Source organism: Gossypium arboreum, chromosome 11 (genome assembly GCF_025698485.1).
Source record: "Gossypium arboreum isolate Shixiya-1 chromosome 11, ASM2569848v2, whole genome shotgun sequence".
NCBI classification, from domain to species: Eukaryota; Viridiplantae; Streptophyta; class Magnoliopsida; order Malvales; family Malvaceae; genus Gossypium; species Gossypium arboreum.
In genome coordinates this window covers 6,157,264-6,182,792 of record NC_069080.1, presented here as the reverse complement: position 1 = coordinate 6,182,792, position 25,529 = coordinate 6,157,264, and the positions used below count along the sequence as shown (strand labels likewise).

At 34.7% G+C, this 25,529-nt stretch overlaps 4 protein-coding genes across 10 annotated transcripts; 1 reads left to right on the top strand and 3 right to left on the bottom strand.

Moving 5' to 3' along the window:
- The first annotated feature begins 4,406 nt into the window (after positions 1 to 4,406).
- Positions 4,407 to 6,292, top strand: LOC108472654 (uncharacterized). 2 transcript variants are annotated; one of them, XM_053022192.1, is made up of 6 exons: positions 4,407 to 4,721; positions 4,831 to 4,904; positions 4,993 to 5,150; positions 5,256 to 5,305; positions 5,421 to 5,495; positions 5,588 to 6,292. In XM_053022192.1, the coding sequence occupies exons 1-6, from the start codon at positions 4,474 to 4,476 to the stop codon at positions 6,024 to 6,026; spliced, it is 1,044 nt and encodes a 347-aa protein (XP_052878152.1). In that variant the 5' UTR covers positions 4,407 to 4,473; the 3' UTR covers positions 6,027 to 6,292. The 2 variants fall into 2 exon arrangements, with proteins under 2 accessions (XP_052878152.1, XP_017629693.1); XM_017774204.2 differs by having other exon boundaries at positions 4,822 to 4,904.
- An 891-nt stretch (positions 6,293 to 7,183) lies between these two features.
- Positions 7,184 to 9,967, bottom strand: LOC108470882 (probable carboxylesterase 11). 2 transcript variants are annotated; one of them, XM_017772386.2, is made up of 3 exons: positions 8,794 to 9,967; positions 7,616 to 7,991; positions 7,184 to 7,531 (listed from the first exon to the last, which is right to left on the bottom strand). In XM_017772386.2, the coding sequence occupies exons 1-3, from the start codon at positions 9,585 to 9,587 to the stop codon at positions 7,454 to 7,456; spliced, it is 1,248 nt and encodes a 415-aa protein (XP_017627875.1). In that variant the 5' UTR covers positions 9,588 to 9,967; the 3' UTR covers positions 7,184 to 7,453. The 2 variants fall into 2 exon arrangements, with proteins under 2 accessions (XP_017627875.1, XP_017627874.1); XM_017772385.2 differs by having other exon boundaries at positions 7,184 to 7,991.
- Positions 9,968 to 10,845: 878 nt separating this feature from the next.
- Positions 10,846 to 15,274, bottom strand: LOC108473704 (serine/threonine protein phosphatase 2A 57 kDa regulatory subunit B' theta isoform-like). Of its 5 annotated transcripts, none has more exons than XM_017775416.2 (4): positions 14,724 to 15,274; positions 14,497 to 14,629; positions 12,755 to 14,235; positions 10,846 to 11,686 (listed from the first exon to the last, which is right to left on the bottom strand). In XM_017775416.2, exons 3-4 carry the CDS (start codon positions 13,964 to 13,966, stop codon positions 11,327 to 11,329), a joined length of 1,572 nt encoding a protein of 523 aa, XP_017630905.1. In that variant the 5' UTR covers positions 13,967 to 14,235; positions 14,497 to 14,629; positions 14,724 to 15,274; the 3' UTR covers positions 10,846 to 11,326. The 5 variants fall into 5 exon arrangements, with proteins under 5 accessions (XP_017630905.1, XP_017630903.1, XP_017630904.1 ...); XM_017775414.2 differs by having other exon boundaries at positions 12,755 to 14,210; XM_017775415.2 differs by having other exon boundaries at positions 12,755 to 14,210; positions 14,775 to 15,274.
- A 1,112-nt stretch (positions 15,275 to 16,386) lies between these two features.
- On the bottom strand, positions 16,387 to 22,046 carry LOC108470697 (AUGMIN subunit 6). The gene is made up of 13 exons (XM_017772128.2): positions 21,642 to 22,046; positions 21,502 to 21,558; positions 21,335 to 21,429; positions 20,970 to 21,120; positions 20,649 to 20,774; positions 19,960 to 20,116; positions 19,809 to 19,869; positions 19,465 to 19,723; positions 18,870 to 18,995; positions 18,053 to 18,214; positions 17,680 to 17,932; positions 17,074 to 17,550; positions 16,387 to 16,868 (listed from the first exon to the last, which is right to left on the bottom strand). The coding sequence occupies exons 1-13, from the start codon at positions 21,855 to 21,857 to the stop codon at positions 16,828 to 16,830; spliced, it is 2,181 nt and encodes a 726-aa protein (XP_017627617.1). The 5' UTR covers positions 21,858 to 22,046; the 3' UTR covers positions 16,387 to 16,827.
- Between the last annotated feature and the right edge of the window lie 3,483 nt (positions 22,047 to 25,529).

Here is a 25,529-nt window from a genome sequence, read left to right as displayed (position 1 = left end):
ATAGTAGAGATACAATTAGATAATGAATAAAATATGGAATTGAATAATTATGAGTCTATTTTCATATGGATGGAACAAAACAGGTATATGAGTTATATTTTATGAGATGTTTAAATTTTTGTAAAACAGGGCCAGAGCGATTTTTGGATCCCCTATTCTGACTTTAAAAATTTATCATAAATTGTACAAATATAATTAGAAGTCATTCTTTATATGTACAGATTCCTTATTGAGTCTAGTTTTAATAGAAACAAACTTCATAGTCATTGAAATTTTTTATAGAGAGATATCTGATTCGTAATACACAGATGTCAGAGCAGTTGAACCCTAAAATAGGGGAGACTTTAACTAATAAACTGTACTAATTGGCCCAACCAAAAATTCTAGAAAAAATTAGTAAATATATATATGAGTCTAGATTTAGGGAAAATTTACGGATCTTGATTTTGAGTTTCGTAACTCGAGATATGAATTTTTAAGCGACTATGACGCAGATTGTTAGCTTGACTGAAAATTTTAAAAATAAATTGTTTGAGCTGTTTAAGTAATGAATTAAGTCTGTTAACACCTCGTGTTCAACTCCGGCGACGGTCTCGGGTACGGGGCGTTACATTTGGTGGTATCAGAGCAGGTTTAGTCGGTTCTCAGACTAACCTAGCACGTGTAAAAGTTTAGCTATACATGCCACTGATCTGTGATAGTGTGATGTCTTCCGACGTGTATGAGTACCGTCTTATTTAGACAGGGTACTCTCCAACTGAGCTGTGCCGACCATGTTCAATGTTATGTGAAAGTATTTGAGTAAAATTATGATTATGATAAGTCTCGGTTCAGAAAAGTATGAATAAAAGTTTATGATACATATGTGATAAATATCCATATTTGCTTCATGCTCATATGATGTAGTGTATACGGCTTACTTGATAAGATGAACGAAATAAATAGAAAGTAGTAGAGGTATGAATAAAAGTCATAATATTATGATATGAATGAAAATGTCATTGTCTTGATTTGGACGTCGAATGTTGATGAATGCTAATGATATATAATTTTTATGAGATAAAGGATTATAATGAAATGAACTTATCTATGTTAAATTGTTGGACTGAATTATATGATTGTAATGATATGTACATGATGATGCACGAAATGAAAGTTGTGATTGTGATGCAAATATCTATGTTTGTTTGGCCTTATATGATGTCATGAGCATGAATTAATTTAATTAAATGAATGGATAAGTAAAGCTATCTAGAAAACATAGAATGTATGCATAAGTATATTGTCTAAATGGGACAATAGGAAAATTGGTGTAAGCCAACATGAATGAATGACATGATTTTGATGATGTTGCTATGATGATGGGAGTTGTGTCATATGTGTATGTATAAGAAAGTCGAGTCGAGGTCCTACAACCCTCCCCTTACCAAAGTGGTACTTATAATGGAATTTCATGAGATTTGTATTGAATAAGTTTCGGTTGAGAACCCAAAGAGTTCAAAGATAGAATAATTATAAGTATGATCGAGATTGAAAATGAGTGATAAGTAAAGTCGAGCCAAGAAAGTATCGGATTGACATAAAGATTATTGGAGTTATGCATCGTCCCGCTTAGAAAAGGAATTCTCCTTGGTAAACCGAATTACTCGAGTGCAAGGTCGAGAAAAGTGTAAATCGAAATTTATTCAATCGGCCTTCTTTAGTGAATGGTTTAATATGAAATTTGTGACGGCAGAACTAGTTGGAGAAATGATATTTGAAATGTGAACTATCTGAGTGTGACAGTTATGACTGGACAGATTTAGCAGTCTCTTTTGAGATGTTCTATGTGTTTACCCGTTCTCAAAAATATTTCTATGGCTATTGATCTTTTGAAGAAATTCTTGTTATATGGGAATGTCTTCTAATTCTGATGTTGGATGAAAGCATTGGTAGTCTGACTGGTTTATAATTTATATTGCTCTATTTCATCGGGTATTCTATTTCATTTCGTCTAATAAGAATTGATGAGAGAATACGTAAGATATTATGTTTCTGTTTCTTCTACTTGATGCTTCATCTGATATATATGTATGGGAAGATATATTGTTCTTGTTATATTTGATTCCAGTGGGATTAAATGATGTTTTCTTTTGGACTTTCTTTCTTTGAAGAATTATCGGGGTATTCTGTATTTTCTCTATGAGTTTGGTTTTCGATTCTCCGGCATAGTATCATATCTTGGGTTTCTTTATCCTGGATCTCTTTATTCTGGATTTCTTTATTCTGGGTTTCTCTATCTTGGATTTTTTATTCGGTTTTCTTGTTATCTTTGTTCCATAATTTGTCAATTAAGACTCATGTTCGAAGTGTGTTCTTCAGCTCGTGATAATCATGTCAAATATGACTATACTTCTAATTTGATCTTGGTAATGTGGTGATTTTAGTATTGGGATTTTTTCTAATTTCTATATAAGGATTTGACATCAGTAAAGGCATAGGTGATAAAAGCGCGAGTTTCAGTCGGTATGGTGAATTATTTGTTTGAAAGATTTCATGTGACAATTATGTCAGGATTATTTTTCTCAAGTCTGATAATAGAGTTTCATTTTGTACAGATAAAAGAGTAAATAGTCTGAACGAGAAATGTATATTTATTAGAAAGAATTGGATATTAGTTAAAGTCACTACGAATGATAAGGTTTTCTTCTTGTGAAAGCTGAAAAGTTTATTACATGTTGACAAAGTTTGGATAGATGAGAATATTGGTAACCGAAGCGTCTGAACTAGACTAGTCTACATTGAGTAAAGACTTCCTGACTTTCAAGAATGTCTTGTTGTATGAATTGTGATGTGTTTCAAGACAGTGAGGTAATGTGATAGTTTAGAGCATTCGATGTTACATAAAATCGGAGTTGTTAAAGGGGTTAAAGTCGAACATTGGGATCTATCAAAATTATCCTTGTCAGTGTTGATATTGGGATGGAAATGAGAAGGATTATTCTTGAGGCCATATCAGAAATATTTCCATGGCGGAAAGAGGAAAATGTGATGTATCCTATTGTTAAATGTTTGGCGAGATCTATAAATCATATATGTATTGAATGAATTCCTACTCATCAGATTCATGGAATTTCAGGTCTTTTTGATTGTTGGATTTCTTGGAATTCCGGTCTCCATTAAATCAAGTTGAGATCTGGGTTTTATGTCATGATATCATGGGAAACTGAGAAGGGTTGAAAATTTAAGAACAGTTGAGAGTTGAGACTGTAAGCTTTTAGATCATATGAGAAATTAAAGAGATGTATTGGAGGTACAGCCTAAGTGAAAGTTTTTCGGCACCGAATATGAGATTAAAAGTGAAGACCACTTTTCTGGTAAGATTTTCGGGGACGAAAATCCCTAAAGGGGGGGAGAGTTGTAATATCCTGATTTTGGGCCTAGTCGGAATAGTGGTTTCGTGACCACAAAACCCGAGATAGAAATAATTATTTTATGATTATTTTTAGGTCTATGATATGATTGCATGATTGTGTGAAAATTTCGTGAAGAAATTTTATACATAAAGTGCTTAAATTGAAATTAGGGACTAAATCGAATAATTTGTAAAACTTGCATTCTAGAAGTTTCTAGTATGAAATTGTTTTGAAATATTAATTAGGAGGTCTTAAATAGCAATTTTACCAATTTCTAAGTCTATGGACAAAAATTGGACATGGATGGAATTTTTCCAAATATTTAGTAGTAAAATTATTGGTCATTTAATCGAGTAAAATGACTTAAAACGAAAAATTTAAAACCAATTTTGCTCATCTTCAACCCCATGGCTTGAATATTGAAAAAACCATAGCTATGGTTTTCAAGCTTCCATTCTCGATTGGGTTGAAGATTCTAAAATTGGCTTTTAATTTTTTATTTTAATTCATTTTACCCTCAATGACCAAAATGCCCTTACTACTAAATTTCACCTTTCCAAATTTTTGTCTAATTTTTGTCCATAGGTTAGAAATTGCTAAAATTACTATTTAAGACCTCCTAATTAATATTTCAAAACAATTTCATACTAGAAACTTCTAAAATGCAAGTGATTTTGGCCTAGTCGGAATAGTGGTTTCGTGACCACAAAATCAGGATATTACAGAATCAAAATTAAAATTTAATAGATATATATACACCACAATCAAAATTTTATGTATATAATTACATCAACTCAAAATTTATGTATTAAGTTATATATTAGATCAAAATTTATGTATAATTTTGATATTTATGTCAAATAACTTTGTGCTCAATGGACTTTTCTTTTATGGGCCACTATTGGCCCAAGACCCTTTGACAAAATCCGTTAATTAATGCTCGAAATTATAGCCGTTACAAAAGCCAACAGCTCAAAAAGAAATTCAAAATTTTTACCATAATCTCCCCATAAAGCTTCCATGGAAGGAAACCGTTTCAGTTTCTTTCTGATTAAACCCAGAAAAAAAATCCAAGAAAATGGCGATAGAAGAACCAAAACAAACATCACAAGATTCGAAGCAGGCAAACCCTAATGAAAATACCCAAAATGTTGATGCTTTATTGTTTAGTCCCAGATTCAAATCCGCAGCTGCCATAGCTGGGTGGGACGAGGAAGCCCTAATCGTCGCTACTCTCGTCGTCGAAGACACTCCAGATCGACAATCTAAACACAAGAAACGCTCTGATTTTGTATTTAAAACCCCACCATCCACCAATTCAAGAAGGTAATTTGATAAATAGATAATCCCAAAATATTATAAATCAGTCCCTTTGTTTGCTTTTTTATTTTATTTATTAGTGATATCAATCCCCCCCCCCCCAAAGTAAACGTAGTGTTCAGAGAAGGAGTCCCATTTCAACTCCTGTTGCTCCATTAAAGCTTGATGAAGAAGAAAATTCACAACAAGGTGTTTAATTTGATCTTTTGCTTCTTAGAATCTTTGTTGAGAACGTGAAAGAAAACTGGGTTTTTATTGAATTATGTATGTTGCTTAGAGTGTAAGGAGGAGTCAGTGGAACAAAAATTTGATGTGAAAGCTGAGAGGAACACAGAAGTAAATGAACCATTAGAACAGACCCCTGATGTTTCTTGCTCCAGTCCAAGTCCAGCTCTTCAGTGTATGGATAAACTTAGAGAAGAGCTTTCTTGTGCTGTAAGAATCTTTAGATACTTTTCTATATAGTTCAACTTGTTCAGCTTTGATTGATTAAAGATGATGGATTGATCTTTTTTTATCTTATTGATATTTTCTTGGTAGATTTGTTTGGATATCTGCTATGAACCAAGTAGCACTCCTTGTGGACACAGGTAAAAATAAGATCCAATTTCATAATCTAATCCAGAAAACCAAAATCCGATATCTGGAATGGTTTTTTGATTGACTTTTGTCTCTTTAGTGAAATCCTTTTCTCTTTAATTATAGTTTCTGTAAGAAATGTTTGAGATCCGCTGCAGATAAATGTGGGAAAAGATGCCCAAAATGCAGGCAGATAATAAGGTAAAATCCGTCCAAGGCCCCGATTCCCAGCTATAAATCAACATCATTTTAATGAACCTTGGCGCTTATATAATTCCTCTTTGCATATGCAGAAATGGAAGATCTTGCATTGTGAACACAGTTCTTTGGAATACAATACAGCTTTTGTTTCCCAACGAGGTTTCTGAAGCAAGGAAGTCTGCTGCCGGAGCCTTAAATAGTCAGGAAGTTGAGCGTGGAAGTCCGGAGAGTGGAAGGCGAAGTAACAGAAGGGCTCGAAGTGTTAGACCTCCATTGGTCATCTCTACCAGAGATGCAGCTTTGGCTTTTAGGCAGCAGAGTGAGGATCTTTCGCGGTTAGAAAGCACGAGGACAAGAAGAGGGACACCAAGCCAAAGTGAGGATGTTGCATTAGCTTTAAGGTTGCAAAGAGAGCAATCCATGGAGTCTTTTCGGCGGATTCGTCAGCAAACAAGAATCCCAACCCCTCTTTCTTTAGCTAGAGCAAATTTGAGAGCAATGGCTTCTCGAGCCATTAACATTCATAGGTGAGACCCGGCGCCGTAACTCACAATAATCAAACTTTGTAGTTAGTTCTTTCTTTCATCTTTTAAGATTTCATCCATCGTCTATGAAAAGCTTATTGGATTGGTTGAGTTTAGCATTTTGTTAGTTGTTGATAGCAGCATCTTCTAGTATTATCAAAATTTGAGAAACTCAGTTGCTTTCAAATGGTAGAAATACAGTATCAAACAGTAGCTGAAGTGGATGGATAATGTTAATAAGATGTCCCCATCAAAGCTTGAGTAGAAAATAAAGTGTCCCAAGTCTCCAACTTTAAACTGTCATTTAGTTCAAGTTTGATATTCATACAGCTATTTCAACATGCTTTGAATAGGATAAGAAGTCTGCCATTGCCAAATCTTTCCTCTAATGAAAATAACTTGGTAACTTCAACCAGCTTTTGGTAACATACATGGCAAACACATAGGTGATTTAGGGGGTGATTGTTCCATCAGATTGTGGAGGAGGTTTGAATCCTTGTCGTTTGTCCTCTACGTTTTGAACTCTCCCTCAAAGATGCTTCCTTTATAGGGGCGTATCAACCAGAATATCACGATTCACACCAATGTTTATAGTATTGTCCGTTTTAGCTCACTGGGGGCTTCAAGATTTTGTCAACAAAACCGCCTCGAGATACATGGCTCTTCCGTAGGATCATGACACGGGATGCGTCACGGTCCGTGCATGCATCTTTAGCCTCTCCAAGGCAGGCAAAGCTTTTGAATATGAAATGATGCAATGATGCCCAGGGTTTCTACTTACTTGCAAATGGTATTTAAATGAAAATTGGGAGTTTATTTTGCGGAAAACCAACAAAGGGACTGAAATAAAATTATTGTCTTGTCAACAATGGAAAAGACATTGGGCAAAACAAAAACAACTAAGCATTGGAATATATACAAGGTACTGCCAGCGAGGAGTTTTTAAACTTATTTTCAGCATTGGTAAAGTCACAATGTTGTAGGATTAGTTTGATGTCCTTATTCTTAAAGAATCATCCATTGTCTCCCAAACACCAATCACTTATACGTGTTTCAAAAATGTTTTTGATCATCTCTTTCAATTTTTCCCATATTTACAAGTGTTTCTTATGTCCGACACTCAGCCCAAATCGAAATCCGGGTAACATAGGTGGTTGCCATTGCTATTTTAACAGAGTGGTTCATTGAATAAAATTTTATGATGAAAAATAGTGTACATTCTAATTCACAGCTCGCTAATCTATTATCATACAAAAAGAACAAAACAGGAAATGGGATAAACATTACTAGATGATGAATTAGTGAAAAACAAAGAATGCACTCTATTATCCCCATCCTTTGTTTGGCATCCCTGCATCATTTTCTTTTTTTGACCAAAAACAGAAATGATGCTTGGCCCCGAGTCTTTTTTTTTCTACGTTTAGAACTTCCTACCTAATACGAGAACTCATGACCTCGCAATGAGATGTATTTCTTAACCCAGATAGCAATGTCCTCGGCACAGGCCTGAGCCTGAGGTGTATTTAGAAGCATGTCAAGGGATGCAAATTCGTGAACTGCATCTTTATACTCAAGAACAGGTGCATCGACATTTACCTTGCGAAGAGCCTCTGAGTAAGCAATAGCTCGGTCTCTCATCCAGTCATGTTCCGCTACAACCGTTAGTGTCGGGGGCATGAACTTCAAAGGGGGGCCCCTGTCTGGGACGAGTGGATTGGCAGCGGGGTGGTCAAGGCTGAACTCTTCCTCGGGGAGAAAGAGTTTCCATGCAAGTAAGCACATTGACTTGTCATAGAAGTAGGAGTTTGCCAAATTTATTTCGGACCGTGTCGGAACATTTCCTATGAAGAATGGGTACATTAAGACCTGTGCTACAACCTTGACAGGATCCAGAAGCCTTCCAGCCTTGACGGCTTTGCGTGCCACATAATCCGCAATGTTAGCTCCACAACTCATTCCAAGCAGAACACATCTGTTTCAACAATATCACAATTAAAGATCAGGCAAAATAACTTTTTATAAAAGATAGAAGAGGAGAATATTTCACGGTTATAGAACACGGAACAACAACTTCAAAAGCCTCTACAACCAACCGGAAAGAGCAATCGGGCTCGAGACACACTTCAGATATCAAAGACTTATTGCCAAATTTAAATGATACTCGAGAGCACAATCACAAGTTATGTTATCAAGCTAAATTACTTTCGAAAAGTTTTACAACCGAAACCTCATTTACAAGTATGCATTCTACCTGTATCTATCTAACCAAATCTTACAAATTCAGGCTTATAACAAATCACATTTCCCTATTCAAGATGTACTTCCTAGTCCCAACCATCTCAACCGAATAAAAGAAAGCAATGAATGCGTATCGAATCTACACCCGCATCATCGCAACAAATATAAAACCAATAAAAGATTGAATATTTAACTACATTTCATATATCGGCATTGAACGAATTTAAGCTTATAGAGTCAAATTTCCGTGATCAGATTTCACTATCTAATCCCAATCCTTTTAACCAAATTGATGAATAAACACAACAAATCTAACAAAAAAACAACAATGACAACAAAAGATCACAGATTCACAGCATAAATCAACTAAAATCAAAGATCACAGCATCACATTCGTGCCCGAGACAGATATTGTCAGATTTTTCTAAGTTTTTAAAGGATGCTTGGGGGTTAACTGCCCACTACTTTTTCAACCAAGTGAACTCATTAATGAAAACAAAATGAAAACTTTTTGTTAAAAAAAAAAAAAAAACAACCTTGATGGATCTCCATGAGCAGCCAACCATGGCTCAACCATAGAAGCCCCAAAAGCATCCACAAGATGTCTCTGAACTTGAGTCTTGGTAAACTCTGCTCCAACCCCTAGCGCCCCACTCCCCATAGACTTACTACACTCAGCTAAATTCGCTTGCTTTGCTAACCAATACAACACCTTCAATCCATCCTCAAAAGCCGCCGGATACTTATTCTCCGGCGCCAACCTGTAACCGACCGCCACGATTATAACATCGCATAGTTTCGCTATCCTCCGACAAAATATATCGTTAGCTACCGAGTCATTACTCCCACTCACCCAACCGCCGCCGTGGAACTGTAACATTATCGGCAGTCTTCGACAATTTTGAGGTAATGGTGAATAACCTCGGTAGACATTATTGTCGGATCTTAAATTCGATCCTTCAAGACTGCTCCTTCTAGAATCATTAGTCGGGGCTCCGATATTTGGATAACTATTCCTACGGTGATTAAGGGAGTCGGACTCATCCTGTTGAGATGATCCGGGCTTGGATTTGGGTTCGGGTGGGGAAAGGGACGATTCAGGGAGGAAGATCCGAACCGAAAGGGCCGTGGAAGGGTCGATGTGGATGTCTTTAGTGGCGATACCGTCAGTGAAAGAAGGGTTGGCGGCGGAAACGGATTCTTCGGGTCGGGTCGTGACACCGTACGGGTTTGATGATTCGTCGACATGGGTTTGGATACGATTCTGCAAACGGTGCTTCAAGAGGAACTTGAAGAATACACTGTATAATTTTACAGCTATGCTTGGCATTTCCCTTAAAGATCCACTCTTTGATGGGAAAAAAAAAATCCGGGTCTTGAATTTTTTTCCGGGTTCTTCTTGACGAATTTGCAGAAACCGGAAAATAGTAAGACTCAAATACTCGAATTTTTTTTTCTTTTCTGTTCTCTTTTAGCTTCTGAGTTGTGGAGACTGGGTTTAAGCCTGAGGTAAATTCATGGTTTAGGAGAGGGAAAGTTTGAAACTTGAAATGATTAGTTATTGATTGAAAATTCACATGTGAATTAGGTTATTAGGGTTTCCAAACTTGGGAATTGCTCAAGCATTGGGTTTCAAATGGCTAATTGTTGCTTGAAATTTATTTTTTTTTCAATGGCAAATCACATGCAAGTAAGCAGCAACTTTTTTAAGCTGCTTTAATTTTTTTAAATTTAACTTTATTTTTAGTGCTAGGTTGCTATACCGTATGATTATTCTAGTGAAACCATGAGAAAATTTAAAATCATAAGTTGTACTTTTATGACAAAATTGACCTTAGAAGTTGAAAGTACAACAACTGGAAAGGTGGATTTTGTAATTTGATTGTAGACACTAAAATGTATGAAATTTGATAAGATTTTCTTGGAAAATGTTAATAGAAAACATGACTAAGAGAGAAGTAAAGACATACTGATTAAACCCATTATTTAAGTATTTGTTTTTTGCCCTTTTTTAATTTATGATTGATCTTTAAATTTTGAAAATATTACTGAATATATTAATAACACAAATAAATGCAATAACTTTTTTTTGTTTACATTTAAAAGTTTTTTCTATCCAATTTGAAGACAAGTTCAAAAACAATGAAAATAAATAAATAAACAAACTTTTCATTGGATAATAAAGTATGACTATTAGCATTATTTTAAAATTTTAACCCATTAAAGAAGAGAAATGGTGCTTCAAAATTTAAATAAACACATAAATCAGCATCATCAATGGTACAACATTATAAGCTATAATTTATTTTATCTACAATATATAAATAATAAAATGATTAGTAGAAAAAATATAGGAAATAAGAAAACTAATCTTAATTGTGGTTTTCTGACCAATAAAATAAGAGTGGATTAACAAATTGATATAATTTCATTTTTAAAAAAAAATTAAATTGCTATTATAACCTTACAATTTGTTATTTTTATTTCATGTTTTGCTTTTAAGTAAATAAATTGGTATCATCACTATATTAAATATATCAAACGCAGTCGGTATTGGTATAAATTATATTTTAAAAAGAAAAAGAAAAGAAGAAAAAAGAAAAGAAGCCTTCTATTATTTGAATAGCCCTTCAGATATTTACATATGCAGCCATCATCAAAGTGCTTTTGAAGAGAGAGAAAACTAGGAGGAAACAAACATAAATAAGTAAAATGATCTAAAACATGTGGAACCCATCCTTAAAACAGATTATGAATAGAAAAGAAGTCTACTTTACAAGCCAAATTCATTGGTTTTCTGTCTCCACATCCATTATATATACACATTTTATGCATATATGAGCAAAAGGGGTTTTAGATTTTACCCCCCACATGTTGATGAATCCAAGTGACACATCAAAAAATCCAGCAAACCAGATTTTCAGAAGGCGTGAGTGAACACTTGATATGATGGAAAACTCCGCTTCATCTTCATTTTTGTTCTTGCAACCATCATGTCCACCGACCTATGGTTCCCCGAACCGTTCTTGACATGAAAATGTCAGGTAGCTAAAACGGCAATCTCTTGTCCTAGCAAGACGGGTTGCGAGTAGTTGCTTTCGGGGAGACGAGCACGGGTTCATTACTTGCAGCTTTCATTGCAGCAATCTCTTCTAATCGTTTCCATGTGGTTTCGCGTTTCGATTTGACCTCGTTCTCTTGTGCTTGGTCTTCCTCAAACTTATGCAAGCACTCCTCAAAGAGCTCAGGGTCGGTATCCGAGAAAATCTTGCGGACGTTCAGAGTCAAGCTCTGCACTGCTGGATTCCAGTGGCTTCTAGCATTCTTTTCCAAGGACGGGAAGATAATGGGAAGTATAACGGTTCGATTCTGTTTTATTAGGGTTTCAATATGATCATTGTTCCATAAGAACAAAGCCCTCTCTGCCACCTGCAAAGAAAGTATTCAAGTTTTTTAAGCTAGTAAGGAAATAGAAAGACTACAAGAAATAAGCACTTCACCTTCACAACTTAAAAAATGCTAGTTCTATACATAAATTTAAGCGTATATATTCGTTAGTAGCATAACCGACTCGACACTAGTTCCCAATCTAACGTCCATGTTCGACACATACTTGGTTGTACGCATGGGGATATGATCCTCCAATGACCCTCCAAATGCATAGAAATCTTAGAGAAAAAATTGAACATGCCTGTGTCAAACGCATACCCATATCCGACAATCACACACGAATCTAAGCAACATAGATATCTACAACCATGATTGAAAAGTTTTAAGTACTTAGGAAGAACATCTTGACATTTTCAGACAACAGCATTTCATTTATATAAAAAACAAGACACCATGGAGATATTCCCTTGATTGCTATAAATCAAACCTAAGTTCAAATCCATCCTCTTGTCAGCACATAGAAAACCAACTAAATTATAAAGGACATCAGCAAAAAGATTTACAGATTTTTACATGGATGCTAACACGCTATAATTAAACTTACTAAACACATACAAATCTTATAACCACAGTTACATGCAGGTAAAGTGATGCAGAACTGTTCTACTAGAGAACACCTATTAATCATAAACAACCATATGGAAAGTTTGACAAGAAAGCTAATTACACAAACCATTATTTCAACAGTATGAAGAATTCATCTTGCACGGTTATAAGCAGTCAAAGATTACAGCTTATCGTAATGCATCAGTTTCTTCAAGGACTCTTTTCAGATAACCAGTAAATTACAATTGTAAAGTACACCAGCAAAAGATGAGAAAAAAGAAGATTTTATCGTGCTAACAGGTGGGATAATCAAAGGAACATAACAAGAAATAAAGAAAATCATGTCAACAAGCTGCCATTACTTTTAATGAAGTCACTTCATGTACACAAATAAGACTGCCTCTCTTTTTTAACTTTTGATATGCCTACATAGTTATGCTTTGTCAAGGGACTTTCGCAAAAAAAAAAAGGTTGTAAGTAGTGGACTGACGAAATTCCTACCTGAAAATGCGAGCTACTCAAGCAACGGCCTATCTGACGGAATAAGGGTACCATGCAGCGTTGAAACTCAGCAAGTTGTGTGGCTTCTAAAACTTCCTCCAGCTCACCCAAGAACATGACTTCTTTTGAGCTATTTGTAATTGGCCAATACTTTAGCAAGCCTCTAATAACAGTATCAGCAAGCTTGCAGTCTTTCTCCACAAATTGAGTAATGCAGTAAGATAACTGCTGATGGTACATGGGTATGCACTTTGGTTTGTGAAGTGGTATCAATGCACGAACAAGAAAGAGCTTATGTTCTTCTTTCAATGGCAAAGCGAACCCATTGATTATACTTCCAAGTATTTCTAATAGCTCTGCGATTCCATTGTGTTTTTCGGTTTCAAAAATGAATCGGTAAAAGATGTTGTTGATTGCTTTCCTGATGAACGGACGATGGACCATAAATTTCCCATATATGCGATGCAGAACAGTTTTCAGGTACTCCCTTTCTCTGGGGTCCTCTGAATCGAAAAGATCTAACAACCTTAGAACAAAAGAATGATCGATATATCGCTTGGCCAATTTTGCATCCGTCTCAGGTGATGCCACAAACCTTAAAAGAAATTCATAAACAACTTGTAGATGAGGCCATGCAGAATCCATTGAGGGCTCCTCCTCTTCCAAATCAAACGCTAATAGAACCTTGTTCTCACGTGGTGCAGAAGTAAGTGCTCTAAACAAATTTACAGACACCATCTTGACAATTTCTTGCATAATGATCTCTGAAAATTTCCCATTAGCAGATGAAACATAATCCACGATCTCTAGCAAAGTCTGCCGCTTGATATCCTTCTCTTTGACGTTTTTTGTCGGGTCAGTGAAATCAAACACAATGCAACATATGTTCAATTTTCTGATAAACAAGTTCTGCTTCTCGGAATTTGGAACATCTCTAAAATTAGGCAATGCCTCAAAAGAAGTAGCAACAGTGTTCCCATTCAGCTTTGCATTCACCACTTGAGAAATCTTATTCCCTTGATTCAGCCCAGAATTTGTAGAATGAAAGCCAGAAAACGATGCACCGCTTGAGTTTGCATAATGATTACTCGCTAAATCGCTGTTTCTTGAACTGGTGTAAGCATTTGATGATGAGGTAGAGGTTCCTCCCTCACGATTATCACTCGACTTAGATGGTTTCCGAGGGAGCCTATTAAGTATTTGTTTGATCATCTTAAACAGGAATCTCTTCTCACACGCAAATCGACCAGATGTGAAAAGACAACCCTTTAAAGCAAATGCACCATCAGATACCCAGAAAGGAAAGCATGGATACCGAAAACCATCAAGTCATGAACTGAAAGCCATTGATGAATCCATTCACCAATAAAATTGCAACTCCATTTTCACTAGCAGAGATATTCCTTGTTTCTTTGAACAGCAACATCAACCCAGTTCATTTGTTGAAAAAAAATATCTGAAACACAGAGAACCAGTCCAAGCTAGAGTACATCAATCAACTATGACAAAAGGCCCCAATTAACATAGAAAATCTCAACAAAGTTCATCTTCTTTTCTCCACTTCAGTGGCAAAGCATGCATTGTTTTAGACTTATATCCCCTAAAACCCATACACCAAAACCAGTAAAAGATAGAAAAAGAAAACCCAATTATTATCCCTATTCAAACCATAAATTCAACTCCAAAAGCTTTAATTTCTCTAGCTGAATTACTTTGGAAGGAAAGGAACAAAGAATATTCACCTGTTGTCTCCTTGAAACTAATTTTCGTTAGCTTTCAAAGATTAGAAGAAAAAAAAAGCATTCAGCTAGATCAAAAGATAAAGATCTGGGTTTGATCTTAAAACCCCAATCAGCATTGTCCACCAAAAGCAACCTACAAAATTAACAAAACAACATAAGAAAGAAAGAGAGCTTTGGTCCCAAATGAAGAATAAAAAAAGAAAATGAAGGTAAAATCCTACACTTACAAACACTCTTTTCTTTCTCAGAAAGAGAAAGGGAGACATTTTAGAACTTACAGAAAAGTAATAGATTTAGGGGGAAAAAACTCATCGATCGACCTTCGTTTGTTGTTGTGGTTGATATTTTGTTTTTCTAAGGAAAATAAATGTTCTAATTAATCCCATTTCTTTTTTTTAGATTTGATCTTTTTCTTCTTTTTTTCTAATCTTCGGCCTTCCTCAGAAAAATTTCGCTTTTGATATCCTACGGATGAAGATGGAATTCAATTGACTAAATCACCCTTCAAACTTTTGAAGAAAACCCGCCTTTATCAGCTTTAGGGGAAAAAGAACAGAAGGTTAAGAATGAGAAATGAAAAGAGTTTTATTGAGGCGGTGGTTCTCACGCACTACTTAAAAGCGAGTGGAATTTTTGGAGACATAGGACAGATCCATTTTCACAGCCTACTGTCTTGTCAGCCCCCAAAGCTTCATAGATTACCATATCGCAATCTTAGGTTTAGCACGGTTTTCCGTTGTGGTAAGGCAAACGACCCCACGTGCGTGTTCTGGCGCGTGTATAAAAGGCTATATTTATTATTTTTTTTTTAGAAATATATAATGCGCTGGCACGTCTTTTAGTATAAAAATTTTAAAAAATAGGAACTCACAATAATATTATAATATCACTTAAGAAATTTTTCTATTTTATTATCGGTACATAGAATAGTGATCCTAATTATATTTTGTAATTAACTTCTTTCACTTTTTAGCAAGTGTATATCGTGAATTTTAATATTGATTTATCATCATCAATAATTATATATAAGCCAGCGAAGTAATTACTTTTCTATCACCAAATGACCCCAGTAATTAAAGACAATTTAGGTGAAGCGACAATGAATTTAATCATGCAATTTATAAAAGATTTAACTTTTTTTCCTTTGGATTTAAGTGAAATTGTAGACTACTCATTTGACTTGACAAGCCTTGAAACACAGTATTTTCTTCAATTCAAGACAGGTCCATCTAAGCCGAATTACTAATTAAAAATAATCACATTATTTTATTTAAAATTTATCACAAAAATATTAATATTAATATTAGCATTAATATTTAAAAAATTAATATGAAATGGCTTATCAAGCTCGGCTTGATTTCAGCTTGAGCAAGGAATTTTAAAAATTTACTAGCTGCTGAACACCTTTAAATTAAATCAAGCTCCAAATGCAATACCTTTCTTTCTCTATTAATCAAAATTAAACTCCTTAAATTCGAAAACCATCAAAAGAAAAAAAAAACACAAAGTACACACGTAGGCATAAAGGCAGTAGTGAATTTTTTTTTTAGCTGCTTGGAAATAAATTAAGCATTTAAAATCCAATGAGGTAAAGAATCACAATCACAATCACTCATCACACGTCGGACTTGAATGACTATAATGAATGAAAGTTTGTCTACATCGTCAAGCACCGAACAAGAAGAAAAGAAAAGGTCAATATATCAAATCTAAAACCACAACCACCCCTAAGAGATCATTTCTAAGCTAAGCTAAAGCCTATGTACAACACACTCTATCCCCAATCCATTTGCACATTTCTCAAAACAAATCTAATAAAACATACGAAGTCAATAAACCTCCTTCATAAGCAATGGTTGTCACCACTATAACCTTCCGCACAAATCAAAGTACTCGGAGAAAAAATATATAATGAATTTAAAGAATACTTTTGCTCGTCTCGATTTTATCTTCATATTGTAGCAAAAAATAATCAAGAAACTTCAAAGGGGGAATCTTACCACAGTACTCATCTGTACCAAAGAAGTCTTTTAACATTCAATACACACAGTATGAATAATAATCAAATTAAAGAAGATATTAACATTATGATCTCAGTGTTGGCAAAATAAAAACTTTTGTTGAGCTTGTGTTACCTTACAAAATAATACCAAGAAGCCTTCAAGCTTTCAAGGGGAGGGGGGGGGGGGGGTAGCTGCTCCCGTTGTAGATCTGTCCCTTAAAGTACATACAAGTATCGTGTCAAGCAACAAAAATCAATGTGAGAGTGCTGCATGTCCCAACCAAGGACCAAAAGCGAAACCATCCAAACATAATTGTCCAAACTCCACCTCAGTGCTCCATCAAGGCCGTTTCTGTTTCTGAAAGTGGAGCTGCACAAACAAACCTCCAAATAAGCAACAATCCCATGAGGTAGAAAGCAAGAAGAAATAGAACTCTGCTTGTAAGTCAAAAACCATGATAAAATTCTCAGTTTCGGCACTAGAATCTTGCATTGATTTGGTACATGAGATAATTAGTGGATAAACAAAGTAAAACATTAATACAAAGAATCCTATTACCAGAGGGCCTACATACCGAGCAAATCTTCATAAGAATCAATAAACAGGGACGTGTCCATCAGCAAAGGAGGAGAGAACACCTGATCCTGCGCTTCTTCCAAATCAAAAAGTGACCTTTGCCAATCAGAAGCTGCAGAACTTGAAGCAGCAGCTGAGAGGAATCCATTATCTTGATCATGATTATCAAGAGAATCGAGATTGTTCAACATGTTTGGTAAGTCATCATAGTTACTCCTAATGTGACCATCACTGGGATGGCTGTTGAGAAAGGAATTTTCTGTTTGTGTTGAAAATAATCTCTTAGTCCTTATCGAGCCTAGTTTATTTTCTGGTCCCACACGAGAATGATTAGTTGACAAAACAGGTACAAAGAAATGTTCAGAACTTTCATCAGATTGACTGTCCTGTGATAACTCTGAATTGCAGGATGGCACTGACAGTGCAGCTTGCCTAACAGATCTCTTTAGATTCTGAACATAAGAATTATCACTATCTGCACACAAAATCAAGAATCAAATTCTTCAGCTAAAGGAATTAAATTACTTCTCTTTCAACTCGTAAAAACAAAGGCATTAAACCAATAACATGTAGGGGGAAAAATGGAGCATGAAAAGCAACAAACCTTGGAGTGTGTTATCTAGGTGATTGTTTGCTAGAGGCTGTTCCATTGAGCTACTTTCAGACAAAGTGTCAATTTGGTTGGTCTGAGGAGCTAATGTATGTCGCTTTTGCATGCTTCCAACCTTTCCAGATGAATTTGGAGTTAAACTAAATAACTGTGGGAGCTTTAAAGCAGGAGGACTAGCTGAATTCTTCTCAAGCTGAACAGCAGACATTTTTGAAGTAATGTCACCAACATCATCAGAGCTACTTTCCTGAATGATCCAGAAAAAGAGATCTTAGAATGAGTCATAAGTTCTACATACACAAATATTCTAAAGTTCCAAAATATTTTCAATATTTGCATTACAATGAAATAGTGTTTGAACATTTACCAAGGTCCTTCTACTGCTCTGAGCTAGCATAGGTGAGGTGGTTTGACCACAATGTTTGGCCATTGAAGGTAAGTTGGAGGAAATGCCATTTAATTTCTCTGTGCACTCTGATATTGACTTTTGAATTGATGGAGCAACTTCTTTTAGTTGGTTAATAAGCACCTGCATTTTAAATGTATTAGGAATTAATAATAGTAGCATCTTGAGTCCACATGTAAGTGTGAAAAAGACCCTTTAGATATAAGAGCCATAACAGCAATTTATGGTTTAGGAGAGGCACGTGTAAATGTACTTGAAAACCCACAAGCGTGCATGTATGAAGCGAAGTGAAGAAAACAAGAACAAAACTCATATTCCCATTCTTTCATCTCTCAATCTCCAAATAATTAAACTAAAAACTTTTATAAGCTAAATAGTTGCCAGACTCTTAGGGTTCTATCATCAAGATTTGACCATACTTTAGTGATTGCCAAGAGAATTTGCCAATTATGGGCTGTCAAAAAGAGAGGGGGGGGGTGTTCATCTCTGTGTCTGCTAAATTCTATACCAAATACCAAGCAAAGAGTAAATTAAGAACTTTCAAAGACTTCAAAAACCTACTTACTTGCCAAGTATTATTTGTGTTTCTAAGACCTTCAGCCCAACAATTAAGTAAGCTGAAAATCCTACTCGATGAGGATAAGATACACAAGATATGTACAATTGCCCCCGACGTTAATCAAATTAGAAAAAACAAGAATTGCTCAAAACTGTGCTTCAATTTCCAGTACTTAAGAGTAAGTAAATAGCTACTCAATGTATCATAGCTATTTTGTACCTGAAAGCTAGCCAGGTGTTGCTGATGCTCAGTAAGAGTTGCAGCTAATGACTCAGCATGGCCACTTGTCCCACCATCGTGTGCACTTCGTAAAATATCAGGACCCTCTCCATCATTAGCCTTTGCCTGCAAAGCAATGGCAATACAGTTATTGCATACTGGCACCTTACTTCAACACTTATGATTAGAAACCTGTAAGCCATGGTTGCATGAAACTGTGAAGCATAATTTTAAATCCACAAATTACTTTTAAATGATTTAGAAATTGCAAACCAAAAATGCTTATTTCTCACATACCATAAACATATCTAATTAACATCTCCAAAAGATGAAAAATATTAAATGAAGGGTTTTGCTTATAACTAAAAAAGATTCTGTGCATAGAAATAGAACACAGCCAATATTTCACCGCTGCCACTTAAAACTTAATGTTGAAAAATAAGTATTTGGTCAATAAAATTTACCATATTCATAATTAGTACTATATAGACATAATGCTATTCAGAAGTTGACTATATAACTGATGGCCAAGTATTAGCACAAGCGAACGCATCTCACTTAAAAATTTTATATAAATTAAAATAAAACAGCATACCAGCTGAAGTGACTGTTTATGAATCCGTTGTAAAGCATGCGTCCAACGTCTGATAATTTCTGCCACATCTACAGTCTGATGGACTCTTCCACTTCTATCATCTACTCGAGAAAGTCTCTCTTCAATGACCTGTGTGTGATATCCATCATTCTGCTCTTTGTTATCCAAATCACCAGACTGGACAGGTAAAACATCTGTGCAAGGAACTTGAGAACTCTGATCCATAGCTGCAAGCAAAGACGACCCGGAGATGCGGTACCTGGAAGATAGGATTATGAAAAAAGAATAAAAAGTGTCATATGCACCGTCTAAAAGGACCATAATGAAATGTGGTGGCAAATTACCTATGTTCCCGGTGAGCAATCAAATCCTCAATGGGACCTGAAGCAAGAACTTCATGCTGACCTGGACATATTGTTTGATTATATCAAGATTATGAAAATCAAACAATCTAACAAAGAGAAAAAAGAACATGGTTGATTCCATCTTACTTACTTTTACGAGACAATATAGAGTCCCACAAGTGAGTGGCCTTTGAAACCAAATGAGAATTCTGACTTGAAGTAGAGACAAGATCATCCCAGGGCTCACCTTCCAACTTCACTTTGTTCCTCAAGTCATGAAGTTTTTCCAGCTCTTGCTGCAAATAAGCCTAAGATCCAGGTTTTCCAAGGCAATAGTTAAAAGATATTGAGTAAAATCATCCCTTAACAAAAAGGAAAAAGGAGCAAGGGAACTGTATTGATAATTTGACATTAAAACTAAAAAAGAGTTCAAATGAGTGATCAAGGTTTTCCAAGATATTAGTTAAATTTACTAAGTCAAAGTCATCCCTAACAAAAAGGAAAAAAAGGGCAAGGGGTCTTCAGTGGGGTTTAGGGAGAAAACAGCAGTAAATCAATAGAATCAAGACTGGAAAACATGTATGATAGAAGTTGGAACTCTTGAAAACATAGGGTCATAAAAACCTCTAGTTTCAAAGGAAAATAATAATGTTGTGGCTGTGAACCTATACAGCTTATTTATAACCCTACATTTTCAAGAGTTCCAACTTCTTACTCATTTTTCAGTCTAATTCTACTAACTCATTGCTGTTTTCTACCTAAACCACACCAGCTATATTGATAATTTGACATAAATACTCAGGAAGAGCTCAAATGACTGATTAACTATTATTTACTTACCTCCTCAGCACAAAGACCACGGAACTCTGCAGTCATTTCATGAGCCAAATTTGACCACATCGCCTGTCTCTGCACTGCTGTTTCTGCATTTTTCAGAAATCTCCTCCTTTCAAGTGCAATTCTAGCCTGTTTAGTAATAACTATGTTACTTTACTGCTATGGAATTCAAGAGAAGCAATTTTGAAACTAATGTTGAAACTCTACTTGAAGTGAACCATGATAAGAGAAAACCTAGAAACAAAGAACAATGAAGTACAACTTAAGGGAAAAAAAAAAGGATATAATTGTACTTCATATGAATAGTCAACAGAACAGCATTACCTTGGTTACAGGAAGTAGTGTAGCAGCATGAGAAAATGCAACATCAGTCAATGGTGCAGGCAATGGGTTAGAAGCAACATCTGAAGCAAAAGTCCGTCTATGAACCTCTCTCAATGCGTGCAATGAAAGCTGCCACAAAAGTTCAACAAATCTACAACCAAACACATAAGAAGACCTAATGTAGTGACGAATTAAGAAATTTCATTACTTGCACATAAAACAATTCAGACAACTCTACACTAACACTCAGTGCCATTGTAAAATATTCACTGTAACGAGCCTAGTGAAAATAGAACCAATTATACACTTTTCCAATTAACTTTCTTGAATTTTCTTAGCAACCAAACAGAAATTAGCTAGCTAACCTTGGTCCGCAGCAAGTAGCAAGCGAAGAAACCCTCGAATTACTCCTTGGTAGAGCTCCTTGAGCTTCCAGCTCACTAATTATCCCTTGCACAACCTAAATTACCAATAAGTAAATAGTACTTCAAATAAATAATAAAATGAAAATGAAATAAATAGAAAAATCAACCTTTCGAAAATCACGAGATTGCGCTGAGTCAAAAATCGGCCAAACTCTATCGAAATCCTGAAAGATCCAAAAGCAAAACTAAACTCAGAACCAATACGGACCAGATCAAAAGTAAACCGAACCGGAAACAATGATATTACTCTGGCGGATTGAGCGGGGCCACGAAGAGAAGAAAGGATGAAGTAAAGAAGCTGTTCGCCTAATTTAGGGTTGGAGTGACGGAAGAGTCCCACCCGAGGGGTACCATTGGATGTTCCGAGACCAATTATAGACGGATCCAAACCTAAAAGCAAGCAATTCGTGTACATTGCGCTTTCGAGCTCTAACTCTCTCTCCTTCTCTCTGTCCATTGTCATCGCCCTCTTTCTTTTCTCGGAAAATCCGTTTCATTTGAGAAACGAGAAAGTTTCAAAAATGAAAATTTAGAAATGGTGGGGCATTTAATTTTTAAGGGGCCAAATTTTAATTTTGAGAATCTTTGGGGGGCTTTGTTCGAAAATTTGGGATGGGACAGGTTGGAAGGGATAAAGGAGTCACGTTTAGCCGTTTGAAATTTGACAGAGAGAAAACGAAAGGGTTGACGCTAACATGCGCTGGTGAATAAAAAATAGAATGGAGGCTTGACGTGTTCCTTTTGTGAAGTAAGACATTGAGCCTAACGTGCGCAGGGTGAAAGAATTGTCGCCTTGTCTGTCTGCTTTAAAAAATACAAAGCCTATTGCCACCAAAAGCCATTTCTGAGGTACTTTTGCTAAGGTAATAATTATTTGTTAGGAAAAGTTTTAATATTAGTAGTGGAGTTAAGATTTTATGTGTTATTAAATTTTATTTGTTAAAAATTACAGATAATTATTTAATTATAAAAATTTTATTTTAATTATATAAAATAAAAATTTATAATTTAAACATTCACATTAAAATTATAAACTGTAAGTTGATGTAATTATTAAAAATTTAACGTAATAATAAATTTAACTCTTAATATTTATATAATATATTAATTTAGTTATAAATTTAAAAATTATTATTCAAAATTTACAAATATTCTTAATTTGATTATAATTTTAAAAATTTAAAAAATATATAAATACATAAATATTTTAAAAAATATAATAATAAATTTTAAAAATAAAAATATTTTAAAAATATAATTATATTAAATAAAATAAAATCCCCACCCGTCCCTCTCCGTCTCCTCCACCGAACCTACCCCCACCACCGTCCCCATCCCCCACCTCCACCATCATCCCTACCCCTCCCCCACCCCAATCCCAGTTCCTCTCCCCCATCTGGATTTGAACAACGATGGCAATGGACCAATTTTTGTCACTCATGGACATGGTGAAATTGGTGAACAGTGTCAGAACCACTGTCCCGGAGTTGAATGTTGTCTCCACGACTCCACCATCCCCAAACAATCATGCTGATAATTTTTGCATCTAGAATCAATCAAGGCCATTCTAGTGGCCACAGGAGCCGCCCTCTTCTATTATGGATAGTTGAAGCCAGTCGAATTAGCTGATGCAAAAGCTAACTTTATATTCCTTAATTTGTAGCAGCGGCAGAGAGGGATGGGGTGGGCATTTTTTATTTAATAGTAATATAATTTTATTAATTTAATATTTATTTTAAATTTATTATATTTTTAAAATATTTAATTTTATGTCTTCTGAAATTTTATATATTATGATTTATTGTCAACAATAATTTTCATTTTATATATTTTAAATTTATTATAATTTTTTAAAATATTTATATATTTTTGAATTTTTAGAATTAGGATCAAATTAAGAACATTTATAAATTTTGAGGTTAGTTTTTAAAGTTGTCGCTAAATTGATATAATATGTAAAAATTTAAGGTTAAATTTGTTATTATACTATTTTTTAATTGTAACGTTAGCTTGTCATTTGTAATTTTAACAAGAGTGCCAAAAATGGTTGAACTATGTCTTGTAAATACTTAAATTACAAATTTTTTATTTTAAGTGCCTAATGTGAAAATTGTTTATAATTGGGTGACTATCTATTCAATTTACCCAAATAAAAAGATTGTGTTAAGATTATATATATATATATATATATATATATATAAATACATAACATTATAAAAAGATTGTGTTAAAATATTCTATTGATTATAATTTTAAAAATTCAAAAATATATAAAATATATTTCAAAATATTATAATGATAAAAATATAAAAATACATAATTTTAATAATGTATTTAAAATTTAATTTTTATAAGAAGTTAGTGATCAAATTTAACTCTTTTATAAGATTGAGTATATTTTTAACCAGAAAAAAAAATAATAAACAAAATTGATAAAAGGCAAAAACGTTAATGATTTACTTTGACAATATATGAATAATAAAAGTAAATATTATTCTTAATCAAAGCTCCAATACCTTTCACTAAAAAAAAAAAAAACCTTATCCACCACCTTTTATTTTGTTTTTGTTGTTGTCGTCGGTCATTGGCGCCATCTTGAAAGGTGTTGTTTGCACTCCTATCCTCCCCTCCCCTCTGTTTAAACTATTATCATATCACTTTCCTCCATGTTTTGTTTCAAAAGTGTTTTACTAGCCTTATTAGATTCAATGTCACTTGTCGTTTGACCACCTTGAGAAACTTGCCACATGTCCCTCTTATCCGACCAAGAATATTGACCATTCGGATCTCCATCCAAATATCCCGAACAACAGGATCTGAGCATGAGATTTAGAGCATTCCAAAGCTTCATTGAACAGTAGGTTGCCACCCATCTTCGCCACTCCTGTTATCGTTTATGGTGTCGGCCATCGACCATTTTTCAACTCAAATGAGGATGATCTTTTGGAATAATAAAGTTTTTTGGGGTTCACGTGTTGGACAGTGCTTTGGCTTCACTTGTTGATAGCTATAGAATTAAAGTCTCATGGTGACTCGATTTCTCTAATCCTCAGAAAAATAATTTGATTTGAGTCAAAGATGTTTTTGTTGCCACCACGACAAGGATTTGCATAGAGATTCACTATTTAAGGTTATGCTTCTTTGATGCTTGAGAGTGCTGTCAATTGAGAGGGTCATAAGTACATGCTCCAGTCTCTCCTTGTTCCCACTTATCGGCAAGGATGCCTAATTTCTAGTAATGGAGGCTTGTTTTCTCCTTCACAGAGTTTCAGGTTTTACTTGTCTTTTGGGATTCTGTCTTGTATGGAATTAAGGACCTCAAATGCTCTATTGAGTTTGTGTGATTGTGTTTATGATATTGTCCTCCTCTATCTATTATTCATTTTTCTCTCATGGAGTGAAATGAATATTTGATTAAAAAAGAAAAATCAAAAAGGTTAACCAAAAGGTTCCATACAAGGACGAAGGCAAAAGAAGCAGACAGAGGCTTTGGTCCTAAAAATTGGTAGATTTGTCATTTAAGTCCTTAATTTTTTATGAAATTATATATTAGTATAATGGTAAAAATATATTTTAACCTCTCAATAATTTATTATTTATCTTTGGCCGCTAAAACGATTTTCTGACACCTAAACCATCGAGAAATGCTTAATTAATATCTCTAACAATATTGAGACTTCTCCCGTGAGCTTGTAGATTGTATATATATATCAACCGAGATGTTTCCTAAACTCCGTAAATTCGATTGGGCTCTCCGCAAAGTTCAGGAGCCAAAATCTTCCGAGGGAGATAATACCTTCTGTTGAGGGTTCGAGACCCAACTCCCCTCAATAGAATAATATGTAAAAAACTCAGGGCGATTTTGAAGATTTCTTTTACTATTAAATTACATTTATACTAATAATTTCAAATAAAATAAATCAATATAAGTATTAAAATAATTAATTAATTCAGCGATTAAATTTATACAATCTAAATGCTGAAAGTAATAAATACTTAGCTGTGCAAATATTTTGGCATGATTGTAAGGATAACGAGTCTGGCTAGTAAGTTTCAAGTGACGATTCAACGATGGATATGATGATCAGTTCTCGTCGACAAGTTGAATAACATACTTTAGATCTAATTTGATTTG